This window comes from Zingiber officinale, chromosome 4A (genome assembly GCF_018446385.1).
Source record: "Zingiber officinale cultivar Zhangliang chromosome 4A, Zo_v1.1, whole genome shotgun sequence".
NCBI classification, from domain to species: Eukaryota; Viridiplantae; Streptophyta; class Magnoliopsida; order Zingiberales; family Zingiberaceae; genus Zingiber; species Zingiber officinale.
Window position 1 is genome coordinate 141,808,915 of NC_055992.1, and position 17,510 is coordinate 141,826,424.

At 38.3% G+C, this 17,510-nt stretch overlaps 1 protein-coding gene across 1 annotated transcript; it reads left to right on the forward strand.

Annotated features, from left to right (window-relative positions):
* On the forward strand, positions 1-1,239 carry LOC121972862. The gene is made up of 2 exons (XM_042524484.1): positions 1-613; positions 833-1,239. The coding sequence occupies exons 1-2, from the start codon at positions 1-3 to the stop codon at positions 1,237-1,239; spliced, it is 1,020 nt and encodes a 339-aa protein (XP_042380418.1).
* The last annotated feature ends 16,271 nt before the right edge of the window (positions 1,240-17,510 follow it).

Below are 17,510 nucleotides of genomic sequence, written 5' to 3' on the forward strand. Positions count from 1 at the left end.
ATGGATAACAATATTGAAGGTTCATCAAATTTATCATCTTCAAGCTCTGATGATGATAACTATGCAGAAAGTTTTAGTGCAAGGCAACAACTGATCGCTCAGGTGATTTCTACCAATAATCAAATTGTCTTAAATTATCTCAATGAAGGAAGCAACAAAAGCAGGCATCGAGGCTCAATTCCTGGTCATAAGATGATCAATCGTAATCGTGAAGCTGCTGATCGTAATCTATTCAATGATTATTTCGCCGAAAATGCATTGTATAATGATGCAATGTTTCGAAGAAGATTCAAAATGGGACGGAATTTATTTATGCGTATCTGTGATGCTGTTACTAATCATGACAACTATTTTATACAGAGAAGAGATGGGCTTAGAAGACTTGGTTTGTCAAGCTTGCAAAAAATAACAGCTGCATTTCGGATATTAGCATACGGTGTACCAGCAGATGCTACTGATGAGTACATTAAAATAGGGGAATCAACTGCTATTGAAAGTGTGAAACTATTTTGTCGTGCCGTTGTTGAAGTTTTTGGAGGGCAGTACCTACGATCTCCAAATGCTCACGATGTTGCTAGGCTACTTCATATTGGTGAGCTACGAGGTTTTCCAGGTATGTTAGGTAGCCTAGATTGCATGCATTGGAGATGACAAAATTGTCCAACAGCTTGGGCAGGACAATATTCTGGTCGTAGTGGAAAGCCAACAATTATTCTAGAAGCTGTAGCCGATTATGATCTGTGGATTTGGCATGCGTATTTTGGGTTGCCAGGATCGAACAATGATATTAATGTACTTGAGTCTTCTCATCTTTTTGCTAATCTTGCTGCAGGTATTACAATTCCTGCTCATTATGTCATTCAAGGAAAAGAGTACAATATGGGTTACTATTTAGCTGATGGTATATATCCAAAATGGTCAACACTTGTTCAAACGATTCATGCTCCACAAGGTCGAAAGAATAAATTATTTGCAATGAAGCAAGAAGCGTGTAGAAAGGATGTTGAGCGAGCATTTGGCGTGCTCCAATCACGCTTTGCAATTGTTGCAGGACCTTCACGTTTTTGGCAGAAAAATATTTTACATGATATACTGACATCATGTATTATTATGCATAATATGATAATTGAAGATGGACGTGATTTAAATGCACCAATCGTGGAACACTTTGAGGTGTCGACTCCAGATGTTGAGCCCGCAAGAGATGATGGTACTCGATTTGAAGAGTTTCTAGCTTGATACAGACAAATCAAAGACAAAGAAGCTCATATTGCCCTTCGAAATGCATTAATTGAGCATTTATGGGAACAATATAGTAATTCTGAAAGTTAAAGTCTTGTAATATTATATTTTCAATTAAGTATCCTTGTTTGTTTTAAATATAAAATAGTAAAATATTTTATCCTAATTGTGTGTGATTTTATAATATTTTTAAAATATATTTATGCCTGAGTAATTATATAATAAAATTAAAAATAAAAATTATATATATATATATATATATTAATTAGTTGGATACTAAATTTTAAAAATTTTAAAATATCAAATATTAAGAAGTATTAATTTTAAATATAATAATTATCATATAAAAAAATTAATAAGAATTATAGAATATTCTAAAGAATATTCCTTTTTGGTGTGATATGGTGATGATGGGTTGGAGTTGAAATAGTGTTTGGTGTTGAAATAGCACCATTTTAGTGTGAAAATTGCACCAAATTTGGTGATGTGCATTGGAGATGGTCTAAGGACATCCCCAATACAAGATTTTTAAAGAGATTTAAAAAATAAAAAAATTGAACAAAAATTTTTTAATTATTATGGATGTAAGGTTTGAGCTTTGTATTTTAAGAGCAGTAGTGAAATTTCAAAACTGTTTTTTTCTTTGAAATTAATGTAATATGCATGTAGCCATGCAATTACATGTTATTAATTAGACCACTTAAAAATTATTTAGAACTCTTTAAAACTCTAACTATTGAAGTTGTTTCAATAGGTTTTTAGAATGTTGATGTGGCATGATGTGACATATTGGAATCATAAAAATAGTTTTTGTAGAACTCTAACCATTAGAGATGCCCTAACACCCTTCCTGTAATATAGGCAAAAGTCAACTTTATTCAGCAATAGTTTCATGTAAAAATCTTGATTCAAGGAGTGTCAACGAAAATGATTAATGAAATGGTCGGAAGGACTGGAGCCTCGAGAAGATATCCACAGGAAAAGATGTTTTTGCGGCCTGGATGATGAAACCAACTGTCAGACGAAGATGTTTTCACTGGCTAGATGACGGAGGAGCCGAAGTTCATGGGAGATATCCGTAGGTGGGAATATTTTCACAGCATGAATGTCTATGCCACATGTTGGATTGCTATCTAGAGAGATATTAATAGGAATGATATAATAGAATAACCTGAGGGATCGAAGTTCAGGAGAGATATTCCCGAGGGGATGTTCTTGCGGCCTAGATGACAATGTTGCATGTTAGACTGCCAGTTAGGAAGACTAGAAGGAATGATGGAGTAGAATAATAGGAGGGGCTGGAGTACTCCACGGAAGATATTTCCACTGGGAGCATCTCACAACTTGGATGACGGGTTGAGATTCTCTGACAGTGATACTCTTGCATTGTCGAACAGTTAGGAAAAGGAGCTTGGAAGGGATTTATCCGATAAAGTACCCGTGCGGATTTTTACTCATGTTGGTCAACCAAGATGGGTAGACCGCTACTTCCATGTTTGAGCTATCCGACTACTAGAACACTCCAGGGATGTACCCATAGGTGTTGTTCCCAAGCCATGAACTTTCGAGTCCCCAAACTTTCAAGTCCACACACTTTCGAGTCTTTGTACTTACGATTCCATGAAGACTTGACCTTTCTGGAGATTTATCCGAAGGGGTTGTTCTCATATTGCCACCTTTCCAAAATAGTGAAAACTTGAGGTTAGTGTTTCTTGTGACTTATCAGAAAATTTCTTTAAGGTACCGATTTTCGAATTTATAGAATGTGATACTCGTTTTGATGCATTTAGTGTAAAGATTAATTGTGTTGCACTACTCTCTTTTCATGAAAGTGTTCGGGAGGGGTTGTTTTTATTTACTTTTGCAGGACACAACAGATGTTTAAAATGGTTACTTAATCTGAACTACCTCCAACCTCCAGAGAGAATTTTCAAGGGAAAATTGATGAATAAAAAGAATTTGATTGTAACCACAATTACTCCACTACCGGCGTGGCTACTCTTACTAAATCTTCTTCAACCACCGAGAATAAATGGGAGTTGGTTTCAATTTAGTTTTCTTTTGCATTTAAATTCATGCTTTGAGTTAAGTCTTTTCTTTAATAAATTTCTTGTGTGCAAATGTTGATTTTGGTTTTGAGAAATTAATTCTTTATTATAGGAAGTTTTCTTATTGCATTTAGTTTTGATTTTGAATAAGAAAATGGCACCCCTTAACATTTTCCTATGATATGTTAGAAGTAAAGAATGTGAGCTAGATTTGAGTATCTTATTTTGGACTTAATGTCATAAATGGACTTTTAATTTGCTCAAAGTTGCTACTTAATGATGGACACTTGATTGGTAAATTGAGATGATACATTTATACCTAGTGAGAATGAGCCTTAATTGAGTGATACACTTATGTTATTGTTACTCTAGAACTTGTTTTAATTCTTTCAAAACTACATTTCCATGGATGGGATCATACTTATGAAGGTGTATCCTTTGTTTTCCATTGTTCCACACAATTTCTTGCTAATCTTCTTGTTAATCATCATATCATTTTATTTTATCTTAATTCTTAATCTTTCTTTGGATATGGATACTTTCAATATTATATGATGAGTGATTTGCCCAAGAAGACAAAGTTCAAGTGTGGGGGAGATGCTTAGTTCAAGCATTATAAGCATGAAATATAAGTAGATGTGCATTAAAGAATGCTTAAAAACATATATAATTTACGCACATCAGTATCTAATATCCATGAAGAAGAAATAGATAGATTGACTTTTATAACATATATACTTGAGGCTGAAGTCTCACTTCTCTTCTTTTTTACTTTCTCTAGATACAACTTGTAATTCCTCTTCATGTGTCTGATCTCACCACAGTAGAAGTAGGTTTCTGTTGGTGCGGGAAGCATCCGACGATTGAACCTTGGTTTTGATAATGGAAAAGGATTCAAAGTTAAGTTAGTGTGTGATCTAACATGTTTGAATGAGTGTTTCAGGAAAGTCCTAGCTGTGGTTAGGCAGGTGAAAAACCCTAAGGGGTGGTAACCTTAGGTCCTAGGGGGCGGTAACCCTAGGTGGAGGAAAACCCTAAGGGGCGGTAACCTTAGGTCCTAGGGGGCGGTAACCCTAGGTGGAGGAAAACCCTAAGGGGCGGTAACCTTAGGTCCTAGGGGGCGGTAACCCTAGGTGGAGAAAAACCCTAGGGGGTGGTAACCCTAGGTCCTAGGGGGTGGTAACCCTAGGCGGTAAGTCCAGTCGGTCTGGAGGATCGGACTGGCATCAGGTAATCTCTCCTGAGGGGAGTAGGTGAGGACGCGTTCCCCGTAGAGGGAACAGTAGGCGTCGGGTCGACCTAGGGTTTCCGGTTGGAAATCCGAAGTCAGACTCGGACAGTCCGAAGACTGTTAGTTATTACTTACTGTGTTTTATCAGATTCTAACACTGTCTTGCAGGGTATTTTTGCTCGGACTAACCTTTGTTTGCATGTGAGGAACCTGCTGGAAAAAGGTGGTCCGGGCGCTCGGGACCAAGTTTTATCCCCTGCGCGACTTTGCCATGTGGAGCATCCTGGTTGGTTGGCCACGTCACACTCCAGGCGCCCAGAAAGGATCCAGGCGCCCTGAACGTCATATAAAAAGAGGGTTGAGGTGCAGCTTCAAAAAAAAAAATTGAACAAGCCTTCCTTCTGCTGTGTGCTGCTCAAGAAACGACTCTAAAGTGCTGTTACAGTCACCGACGACCTAAAGCTTCAGTTATTATTTTGTTGTCGGTATTATTTCAATTCCAGTTGTACTTATTTCCGTGTACTTATTCACGATATTATAGTTGTTGTCCACCGGAAGCGATCAAGGATCGCGGGCCTTCGAGTAGGAGTCGCCTTAGGCTCTGAACGAAGTAATTCCCTGTGTCTCTGTGTTTGACTGTCTTTATTCCGCTGCTTATTACTCTATTAGTTTCACGTACGATTTACGATTTCGAAAAACGAAATAGCCACGAGCGCTATTCACCCCCCTCTAGCGCTTTCGATCCATCAATTGGTATCAGAGGGGGGTCATTTTGAATCGGTGCAACCACCATTCAAAATATTTTTTTTGTGGTATTTTTTTATTTTCGGAGTCGATTAGAATTTAGCCTCATAGTTATATTCTAATTCTTTTTTTCCTCGAATCGGTTTTTTCTCGGAATTGGTGCAACACCACCCGAGTTTGTGATCCATTCTTTTTCCCTACCGCACTACTAAGCCAGGACCAAGTCCTGGGACAATTTTTTGGTTGTTTTTCGCTTTAGGTAAAACTGAAATGGCCCTTCAAGAAGGCTACAGTACTGCCCGCCCGCCGCTATTCACCGGAGACGACTTCGGGTACTGGAAAGGTCGGATGGAGGCATATCTCCAGACTCACTTTGAAGTCTGGATGATTGTCAAAACCGGATTCGAACTACCATCTGACACCACCGGCAAACCACTACCGTACGAGGACTGGGATGCATCCTTAATCAAGAAAGTGGAAGCTAATGTCAAGGCAACCTGCACCCTCCAGTGTGGCCTATCAAAAGAAGAACTCAACCGCGTCGACCCCTTCAACAGCGCCAAAGAATTGTGGGAGAAGCTAATTGAACTTCACGAAGGGACATCCGACACCAAAGTAAGTAAAAGAGACTTAATTTTTAATAAATTATTTAACATCAAATTGCAGGAAGGTGAAACAGCCGCCCAACTCCATGCCCGGATTCAAGATCTGCTCAATGGTCTTTATGCGATTGGACAGAAGGTAGACAACCGGGACATCATAAGGTATTCTCTAAACGCCTTTCCAAGGAACACCTTGTGGGCATCCATGGTAGATGCCTACAAGGTCTCCAAGGACTTGTCTACCATTAAATTAGATGAACTGTTTGCAGAATTCGAACTTCACGAACAGACTAATGCACGCCCGACCGAGAAAGGGTTGGCTTTGGTTGCAGGAACAGGGAGATCGCGTGAGTCAAAAATCAAGCGAAGAACCGAACCTGAGTCAGAAGAAGAACCAGATTCGGAAGACGATGATGAACTTACAATCGAAATAGTCAGCTTAGTAAAGAAGCTCTGCAAAAAGAAGGGCTTCAACAAAAAGGATCTCAGAAAGGCCATTCAGTCTAAAGAAGCCCAACCAAGCTCGAAGGTCAAATTCGAAGTGACATGCTACGGGTGCAATCAGAAGGGTCACATCAAGGCGAATTGCCCGAACCAGAAGGATCCAAAGAAACCCAAAAGAAAGAAGGCATTGAAGGCAACATGGGACGAGTCTTCTTCCGAGGAATCCGACGACGAAGAACAAGAACAGACGAACTTTCTTGCCTTGACAGCCCGGGACTTCACCAACGGATCCGGAAGTGAGGACGAATCAGAAGCCGAGTCCGAGAGAAGCCACGGATCCGCATCCGTTTCCGAAGGGCCGAACCCCTCTGTAAGTAAAAGTCGGTTATATAGTTTAATTAATTATTTAATGCATAAAGTAGCTAAGTCTAAGATTCGAATTAAAGCGCTTCTAAAGGAGGTAACACTCCTTAAAGAAACACCTAACAACGAATCCTTAACTGATCAAGTTCAGACTGGAACCTCAACTCAAGTTCAAAAACTTGAGGAAGAGAATTCCAATCTGAAAAGTCAAGTCAAGGATTTGAAAACAACTCTAGAGCGATTTTCCTTGGGATCCAAGAATCTTGACTTAATTCTTGGAACTCAAAGGGCAATCTACAATCGAACTGGACTAGGATATAAAAAGAAGTATAAATCTTACCTATCCTTAATAAAACCAAATAGAAAAATGGTCCAAGCATGGGTTGCCAAGTCCAACCTGATCAATCAAGTTGGACTTGGATATTATTGGGTTCCTAAGGATCAAATACATTACCTTAATAAACCTTATCGAGGCTATGATCCAGGGGAGCTAAAACAATAAAAATCCGAAATTAATCTAAAAATTAAAAATTCGAAATTAATCTAAAAATTAAAAATTTGAAATTAATCAAAAAATTAAAAATTCGAAATTAATCTAAAAACTCAAATTTTAAAAATTCGAAATTAATTATTGAAATTCAAAATTAAAATTCAAAATTAATCAAAAAAAATTAAAAAATTCGAAATTAATCTAAAAACTCAAAATTTAAAAATTTGAAATTAATTCAAAATTCAAATTCGAAATTAATTATTCATTCAAATTCGAAATTAATCTAAAAATTAAAGATTCGAAATTAATCTAAAAACTCAAAATTTAAAAATTTGAAATTAATTATTGAAATTCAAAATTCAAATTCGAAATTAATTATTCATTCAAATTTGAAATTAATCTAAAAATTAAAGATTCGAAATTAATCTAAAAACTCAAAATTTAAAAATTCCAAATTAATTATTGAAATTCAAAATTCAAATTCGAAATTAATTATTAAAATTAAAAATTCAAAATTCGAAATTAATCATTCAATATTCAAAATCAATTATTAAAATTCAATTTCAAAAATTCGAAATTAATTCAAAAATCCAAAAATCAAAATAGAAGGAGGGTCCAGAATAGCTGGCAACTCCGAAATCTATTTACCCGACTGGGTAACCGAACTTAATCTACCCGAAATGGGTAAACAAGAGTAGATTACCCGACAGGGTAAATAAGGATAGATTAAAAGGGTTAGATTTAACTTGAAACACAGTACTGGTGAAGTTTTTTGATGATAGTACGTTGTCTAGGAAGATATGGCTTCGACCTGGTGCATTTGGCCAAGTGGAACTAACCGAAGCTACCCTTAAATGGATCCTAACTAGTTAGACCAAGGTTTAGTATTAAGCTCAATGGGTAGGACTATTTGGGAAACCTCGAAGGCATGGTTACTTTAATGAGCTCCTTGTGACTCACCATAGCCCAGAAGTTTATCCAAAGAATGCATACTTGTTGAACCCAAAGCTAAACCCGAATCTAACATAAAGTTAAACAAAACCCTATAAATTGAACTAATTCATCTCACAGAATAATAGGAGCCCCTGATTGAAAACATAGATCGGGTGAGATGACTAAGCAAACTCAATTTTAAATCTTACTTAAGTTAAGTTAAACATTTTTCAAAATTAAATTAACTCAAAAATCTCCAAACTACTTAACTTAAAATCAAATTAGATCAAACATTTTTTAAACTTTTTTTTAATCAAATTAAATGTTATTAATAAATTAAATTAAAAAAAACGACGAACGAAACAAGGTCAAAAACCGGGGGCGGGCGCCCCCGGTATTCGGACTCAAGGCACCTGCAGAGAACTCGGGCGCCCCGCCTCACACGACCCCTGGCGCCCGGAATAGGTCCGGGCGCCCGGACTCCCTTATATATAGGGGGCAGGGGCGCCCCCTACCTTTGCACCTAAGTCTTCCTCCTTAAAGCTTCTTAGCTTTTCTACGAAGATTTTCAAAATTTAAATTTTCCACGGTTGATACGGAGTCGTAACTCAACCGAGGTCGTCAGTTCTAAAATTTATTACAATGGCTCCTCGGTAAAATTTCCATCCCCTCCTAAACTTTATTTCTTATAATGCTTGTTATTTCCTAGTGTAATATTAATTTGAAATTTAGGAAGCGTTCTAAATCTGGTGCTTGGCCCTCTACACCTAGCATTGACCCTAAGTTTCCCACCGAAGAACTTAGGATTAAGTTTATGTCAACAAATTACATGGTCATTAGAACCAAATGTACAGATAGATCGTTCTTTCTACGCTCTTGTATTCCAGTCTCCAAGGCTATAAGCCACTATAGGTTGCGAAACCTTGTTGAGTGCACCAGCCCAGTAAACATAAGTTTATGTGCCGAATTTTACAACAGCCTAGTGAAAGTAGACGACTACTCCTATACCACTAGGGCAGCTGGCACGGATATCACATGTAACGACCACCCTTCTTACTACTACTATACTCTAAGGATGACCGTTACTTAACTACTAACTCTACTTAACCGGTACGCTACTTAACTACGAGAAATCCCTACCGAAAAATTTCGACAGAGTTTCCCCTGTACCGGTGACCTTATTCAACAATACATGCAATATATACTCAGCCACAAGCGGATGGAACACATATCAATCAACCACGCAGTATAATAAATCCAAAATAAAGAAAACAACACAAGAAATCATCACACAAGATTACAATTCTTCTACTACGTCCTAATCATATCAAAATAACAAATACTATCTCAAATACTCCTAACATCGCAAAAGACAATAAAAACTAAACTAAAACTTCTTTCCTAGTCCCAAGGCTTCCATAGTCCTGGCATCACACATCCTTCAAACACCTCCTTGTCGCCTTCCTTTCTATATCTTTTCCTTTCCTGTATCTGCAGTAAGAGGAAGTGTAGTCTATAAGCAAAATTTGCTTAGTAAACGCTATCTAACTCACAAAATCTCGATATGCATGAGGATATACTGAAATCTAAAACTGAATGCTCAAAAGGAAATCTACTCATGCTCATCTACTAGTGAAAGAAACATACTGAAAGGCTAAACATGTAAAGTAAATCTATACAATCATGCTAGCATAAAGAACTAAGCTTACTGAATTCTAAACACCTTCTGAATCTTATTTCACTTGTTTAAAGACTTATTCTTTAAATACTTTATACTTATGTAAAACTTGTTTTTACTTGTTCAAAAACTTATACTTATAATACTTCAAAATAGTAATCAACTTCTTCTTGGGCCCAGGCATAGTACCATCTTATGCGCGTTCCCTAATAGGTTGGGGTAGCGAGCTACCAATCCTAAAAGAGCAGACCTCGGTCTACCAGGGCCAAGACCTCGGAATTGGACACCTAGATTTGTTTAACGACAACCTCGGAAGTCGGGTACTAGCCTCTTCTTAAAAGTAAAATACTTATAATCTTAATTACTTCTTCTTTAAATGCCTTGGCATTTTAATAGCACCTTGTGTGTCAAAATCCTTAAAGTCTTGACTTTGGGATTTACTTAAGGCCTTGGCCTTTTCTTTCTTTTCTTTATCTTTCTTATGCTTTTCTTTATCTTTCTTATACTTTTCTCAAACCCAAAATACTGTTAGGGTATCTTTCGTATGCATCTATGAATGAAACTAACTATGTAACACATAATCATGCATAGAATACAAAAGAAATCTGCACATACAATAGTTATCAAAAATCTGCACTAATACTTAACAGAAATCTGCATACTAGCTCAATAAAAATCTACATAATAGCTTAACAGAAATCTGCATACTAGCTTAATAAAAATCTGCATACTAACTTAACAGAAGTCTGCATACTAGCTTAATAAAAATCTGCACTTGCTTAACAGAAATCTGCATCCATGTTAATCCTAACTATTCTTAAACTAACTGATCATGTCAAATGCATAGCACAAACAAAACTAAAATCTGTTGAAGCTTAAAACCTATGAAAAACTTAATCTTACTTTACTTGCAATTACCCATAAGCCTCTAAAAGAAACTAATAGGGCACCAAACTACTTAAATAATATCACTTTCCTAGTTAAGATAACTACCCAGGAAAGAGGATATATTTTTTTTTCCATTATAGCCCTTCTGAATAAATACATAAATTCCTAACCGAAATCTTTGTTTTGATCTACACCTGGTATTTCAGACTACTAGTAACCTACTTATGTATCTTCTATATCTGTACTAAAAGGAATCAAGGTCCACATATTCCAGGTAAAGTTGTTCATCTTCATTTCAAAACACCCAACCAAAAGCTAACGGTAAGGAAGAAAACTAACTACATGCTCAAAACTAATCTAACCCATTCTAGGTTCACTGCCTAGCAACAAAACCTGAGACTTACCATGCTCTGTATAAACCAAACATGTCCATTAAGATAACAAACAGACAGGATTTAAACTGGAATATGAAAATACCAACTACAAGGCTTGAAAGAAAACCAATCCACATGCTTAAACCAAACCTATCATTATCTTTCTTTCTTTAGGGTTCACGACAGCAACCCAAAAGCAAGAATCCAACACAACCTTAAAACTAAATTATGCAACATTAATTGCAACCCAAGAAGAAGGTACAGATATATTCAACACATTAACAAACTGGACTACGTGCTCAAATAATTAATCCTCTTCTCATTTTCCTGATGAAATCCACGGCAACCAAAAGAATCCAGCAAATTTGCTACTGAAACCTAGAAATCTTAATTGTTCTCTATGCTCTTTGTCTAGAACAACAAAACCCAAAATCCGGCTACAAAGTTTGGAGGTAAAACGCTTGCATACTTGAACTTTACCATTCATGTTCCTTCTTAAACCTCACGGCAGCAAACTCAACCCACAAACTTCACCGAAAATTCGAAAACAAAAGGAAAAAAGAATTCGGAGCTATCCTACTGCAGGTGAGTAGCGACTTACCTTCGTTTCCTTGATTCACAGCCGAAGGAGGAACCTTCTAGTGCTTCTAGGGTTCGGGTGAACTTGAAATCGGGGCCTCTTCCTCGCTCACGGCTTCCTTCTTGACGAGCGACCTCGGATCGACGAAGAACTCCCGGAGTTCGCCCCTCGCCGGCCGCCGGAGGGATGCCCTAGCTGCGAGAGGAAGAGATCGAGGGAAAATTTGGTTTCCGGTTCTGGGAAAGCCCTAAGTTCCTTTTTAAATTCCCGAATTCTATTAACTTCCTTAAATAAAATTTCCTACCTTTTCTAAACAGAACCGACGGCTGGATTACTTGGTCAGCCGGGTTTTGACCGAGCCAAAGGCCGCAGGTTCAAATCCCCAGCCAATCTTTTTATTCTCCTTTTATTCTTCTATTAATTCCTAAAAATCTCTAGAATTTTTCTAAAATATTTCTAGATTTTAATAAGGTCTTTTAGGACTCCAAATCATGAAATTTGGGGTGTTACATCACATTATCTCCCACCACCATTCGTGAGTTTCTAGGGTTATGAGAGTCATCCTGCACCTTTTTATGCTATCCTCCTAGAGAGCTACCTTTTGGAGATCCCTACTCACACATTACCCTCGATACGATTTATTCGTATTTCTTTGAGGACCAGCGTGATCCCACTGAGACCCAGTTTAGGTCACTTAACCTTAGAATTCAGGACTACGCCCTTTATAGAGTTCTAGTGCTTTGTATTCTACCGCTGACCACTCACGACATTGCGGTGATGCGTCCATTTCACTCCTTTCTTCTCTATGCCCTGTGTCATAGGTTAGACATAGACATCAGCCTACACATCTTTTCCACTATTATTTACGCAGCCGGATACGTGACCAGCAGACGAGTACATATGCCTTACTGTCATATTCTGACAGCTTACATGTCCTCATTGCACATTGATGTCACCGGAGGTGACATCCGCCACATGACCGAGTTTGACATCATAGGAGCTAGGAACTTTTCCCTAGCAAATATCCATATAGACGATGAGGGTACCATGTCCTGGCGTAGGGGGGCACAGCACCAGCAGGCGGGGGAGGCAGAGCAAGATGAGTTCATGTTGGCACTATTTCCTGAGGAGGCTGCTCCTGCCCCACCACCACCTCGAGCACCACACCCAGCTCCCCGCACTCTAGCTGATCGAGTTTCCGGACTAGAGAGGGCTATGTCGAGTCTCCAGCACGAGAGCTCCGAGTTTCATCAGTCCATGCGGCGAGAGGTCTCCGATCTTCGACGAGAGGTCCGACAGGAAGTCTCCGACTTACGACGAGACGTACGGCAGGAGCTCTTCGACCTGCGCCGAGATCTACGAGAGGACGATCGGGCTCGTCACACTGAGCTCCTGACACTACTCCGGTCGCTGGGTTCCGGACCACCTCCCTCATCATCTCAGTAGCTCTGACTGTAGCTCTATTATGACTCTGATACAGCATGTAGTAGCTCTATTATGACTCTGTTATCTATTTAATCTAATAGACTGGTTTACTTCAGACTTGATTGACTATACCTTAATCTAATAGATCAGTCTTTTAATAACATTTTCAAAATTCTAGGCAAAACTTGATTTTTCAAAATCCCTACTTTACTAGACTTTCAAAAGTAGGGTTTAGCCTAGGATTTTCCCTAGAAATCATGTTCCCCCAGGACTCAGCCAGAGCATCTCACAAACACCTAGGTATACCTTGATTGTGTTTGTAAAACATAGAACGATGTGAGATGTATAGGGTACAGCCTGGACTCGAGAATGCTTATTTCTGTGCATCAATATGAGTCTGGGCGTTAAATACGTCACTAAAAGTAATCAAATCAAGTCTTCCAGCCTTAGTCAAATCTAACTGGATCAATTGACTTGACTTGACTAACCAAGTGAACACTGTTGCCCTCTAGGCAATCAGCAAGTAGCTAAACGGTTAGACAGTTGGTGGAGGAGATAATAAGTTTAAGCATCTCTGTACTTAAGGGATCTGATACCTGATCAAAACAAATCTTGACTCATGCTTGGACTTTAGGGCTCTGATACCTTACTAAAACAAATGGCAAGCTATCAAAAAAAAAATATATATATATATATATATATATATATAAATAAGGTTATCACTTCTCCTTTGCCTTAAGTATTCTTGAAATTCATTTCAAAAACATGCCTTAAGCAGCTTTCTCAAAAACCTTCTCCAAATTTAAAACTTTCAAGTGTCCTCTACTTTGAAATTTTTGAAAATTTTTGAAGTTGAAAATTTTGTTAGAAAATTTCTGAAGTTGAAAATTTTGTTTGAAAAGTTTTTGAAGTTGAAAATTTTATTTGAAAATCTCTGAAATTGAAAATCTTGTTTGAAAATTTCTAAAGTTGAAAAATTTTGTTTGACAATTTCTGAAGTTGAAAATTGTGCTTTGAAATTTTTTTCAAAAACTAGCTCATTTTTTATATATGGCAAAGGGGGAGAGTAGAGAAATTCAATTCAAAGAAAGAGTAGAGAAATTCAAAGAAAATATTTTAAAAGGGAGCCTGTATTAAGGGGGAGTGATGGTTATCATGCTATCACGCTTATCCTGTTTCTTGTGCTTATACATATCTTTTACTTAACATTGAATTTCGGTTGTCATTATCAAAAAGGGGGAGATTGTTGGTGCGGGAAGTATCCGACAATCGAACCTTGGTTTTGATAATAGAAAAGGATTCAAAGTTAAGTTAGTGTGTGATCTAACATGTTTGAATGAGTGTTTCAGGAAAGTCCTAGCTGCGGTTAGGCAGGTGAAAAATCCTAAGGGGTGGTAACCTTAAGTCCTAGGGGGCGGTAACCCTAGGTGGAGGAAAACCCTAAGGGGCGGTAACCCTAGGTGGAGGAAAACCCTAAGGGGCGGTAACCCTAGGTGGAGGAAAACCCTAAGGGGCGGTAACCTTAGGTCCTAGGGGCGGTAACCCTAGGTGGAGAAAAACCCTAGGGGGTGGTAACCCTAGGTCCTAGGGGGTGGTAACCCTAGGCGGTAAGTTCAGTCGGTCTAGAGGATCGGACTGGCATCAGGTAATCTCTCCTGAGGGGAGTAGGTGAGGGCGCGTTCCCCGTAGAGGGAACAGTAGGCGTCGGGTCGACCTAGGGTTTCCGGTTGGAAATCCGAAGTCAGACTCGAACAGTCCGAAGACTGTCAGTTATTACTTACTGTGTTTTATCAGATTCTAACACTCTCTTGCAGGGTATTTTTGCTCGGACTAACCTTTGTTTGCAGGTGAGGAACCTGCTGGAAAAAGGTGGTCCGGGCGCCCGGGATGGATCCGGGCGCCCGGAGGTCCGGGCGCCCGGGACCAAGTTTTATCCCCTGCGCGACTTCGCCACGTGGAGCATCCTGTTTGGTTGGCCACGTCACACTCCAGGCGCCCGGAAAGGATCCAGGCGCCCTGAACGTCATATAAAAAGAGGGTTGAGGTGCAGCTTCAAAAAAAAAATTTGAACAAGCCTTCCTTCTGCTGTGTGCTGCTCAAGAAACGACTCTAAAGTACTGTTACAGTCACCGACGACCTAAAGCTTCAGTTATTATTTTGTTGTCGGTATTATTTCAATTCCAGTTGTACTTATTTTCGTGTACTTATTCATGATATTATAGTTGTTGCCCACCGGAAGCGATCAAGGATCGCGGGCCTTCGAGTAGGAGTCGCCTTAGGCTCCGAACGAAGTAACTCCCTGTGTCTCTGTGTTTGACTGTCTTTATTCCACTGCTTATTACTCTATTAGTTTCACGTACGATTTACGATTTCGAAAAACGAAATAGCCACGAGCGCTATTCACCCCCCCCCCCCTCTAGCGCTTTCGATCCATCAGTTTCTTCCTTAGGCACCCCACCTTTAGGTTTAAATGCATAAGTTTTGGCCTTGACATTAGCTTTGGTCTTACCCTTACTTTTTAGCTGTCATTTGCCTTTGTCCTTTTTCACCATTAGTATGTTACTAGGCTTGGTCTTCTTAAGGTCGAGTTAAGTAATTCTCAACATGCTTAACATCTTAGGCAATGGCTTGTCAAGTTCATTCATGTTATAGTTCATGATAAATTGACTATAGCCTTCTAGCTACAATTGCAGAACAAGGTTAGTGGCCAATTTTTGTGCCAATGAAAATTTCAATCTTTCAAGGTTCTCTACGTACCTAATCATCTTAAGTACGTGAGTCCTATGGGACTTCCTTCTTGTATCTTATATTGAAACAAAACTTTAGATATCTCAAATCTTTCGTGTTTTGCCTGCCCCTGATATAGTTGTCTAAGATGTTCAATCATATCATGAGCATTCATGTTCTCATGTTACTTTTGATGCTCAGTGTTCATGGTGGTAAGCATAAGGTATAACACATCTAATGCATCATCTTGATGTTTCTTATAAGCATCCTTATCAGTACAAATAGCAGTAGTTGTGGGTGGTTCAGGAATGGGTTGCTCTAGGACGTACAGTTTCTTTTTTGCTTAAGGATAATCCTTAAGTTTCTGTATTAGTCCAGGAAATTGGCTCAATTGTGCTTGTCTTTGTCAAGGACATATCGTAGAAAGAGAGAGTATTCTACATATTTGATGACATGATGATCTATAATATGAAATACAGACATAAGTATCATATCTAAATCACTTAATTAGGTCTTTAATTAAATGATTCTCCCACTGAATTATAAAGCTTGGTAGGAGCAAGTTATGGATATGGGCAACTGTAGTTTACACACACTATTAGCTCCGTACCCAAAAGTAATAACATTCAAGTGGGACAAGATTCATATTATATCTCATCTTGAGTTAGCTTTGGCTAATTGCCCAAGACTCGTATAATTTAGGTAGGTAACGTGTACCAATTACATCTTATACAACTCTTGTATAGTTAGGTGAACAAGACTATTTATTCATTTGCCCATCATAAGAAATCAATATTATAACTCATCTTGAGTTAGCTTTGGCTAATTGCCCAAGACCAGTATAATTTGAATTATATCGTATGAGATATGGCTCTAAGTCCACAATCCAATTAAGATAATTTAGTTAAGTCACACCAAAGTTTAATAGACGAACATCACAATTGTCCTGTCGTACTCTACCAAGATAAATTGAGTCACTTTGCTTTAGAAAACCTTACCACAATTGATCAAGCTAGTAGTGAGTACCAAACTTTGGTAAGTATATATAAAATAACCTAATTATGATAACTAATTAATCATGCATCACATACAAGCATGACATACATCACATATATGCATAATAAGAAACGTGGCATGATTATGGCTTGTATACTATGATCTTCTCAAGCCAATGAAAAGATCGAAAGGTCAACCTAGGGAATTGCATCTTCTCCAAGTGCTTCCTTGGTTGTTGTGTGATGTTGACCTTCTTCCTTTTCCATCGTCGTCTAGTAGACTAGAACTATTCTAAATTGTACATTACAAATTTAAAGAAACGTCAAGTTACATTCTAGGATAGTCTAATTTTACAACTGGAAATATAAAATAGTGAAAGGCATGACACGGAAACTGTATTATGAATTTTCCAACAGTCACACACACACAATCATTCAATCACATTGGGCTAAGAGGTCATAACCATGCACCATGACATACAATATTTATAATAGATCTATGACATGAATTTTATTATGATACTGAACATGATTTATAAGTCGCAACCCTATGGGGGATTCAATGGGCAGTGCCCCTTGCGGGGGATTCAGGGGGCAGCATCCCAGAAGTAAAATTTTTTTATCAACTTATTGAATGAGTTGTTGCCCTTAGTCCATCAATATAAACCCAAGTCCCTTGTAGTCGCTGTTTGGAGCCTAAAGGCGTTGTTGTCCGTGGATCCATCAGCAAAGATTACTATCCACAG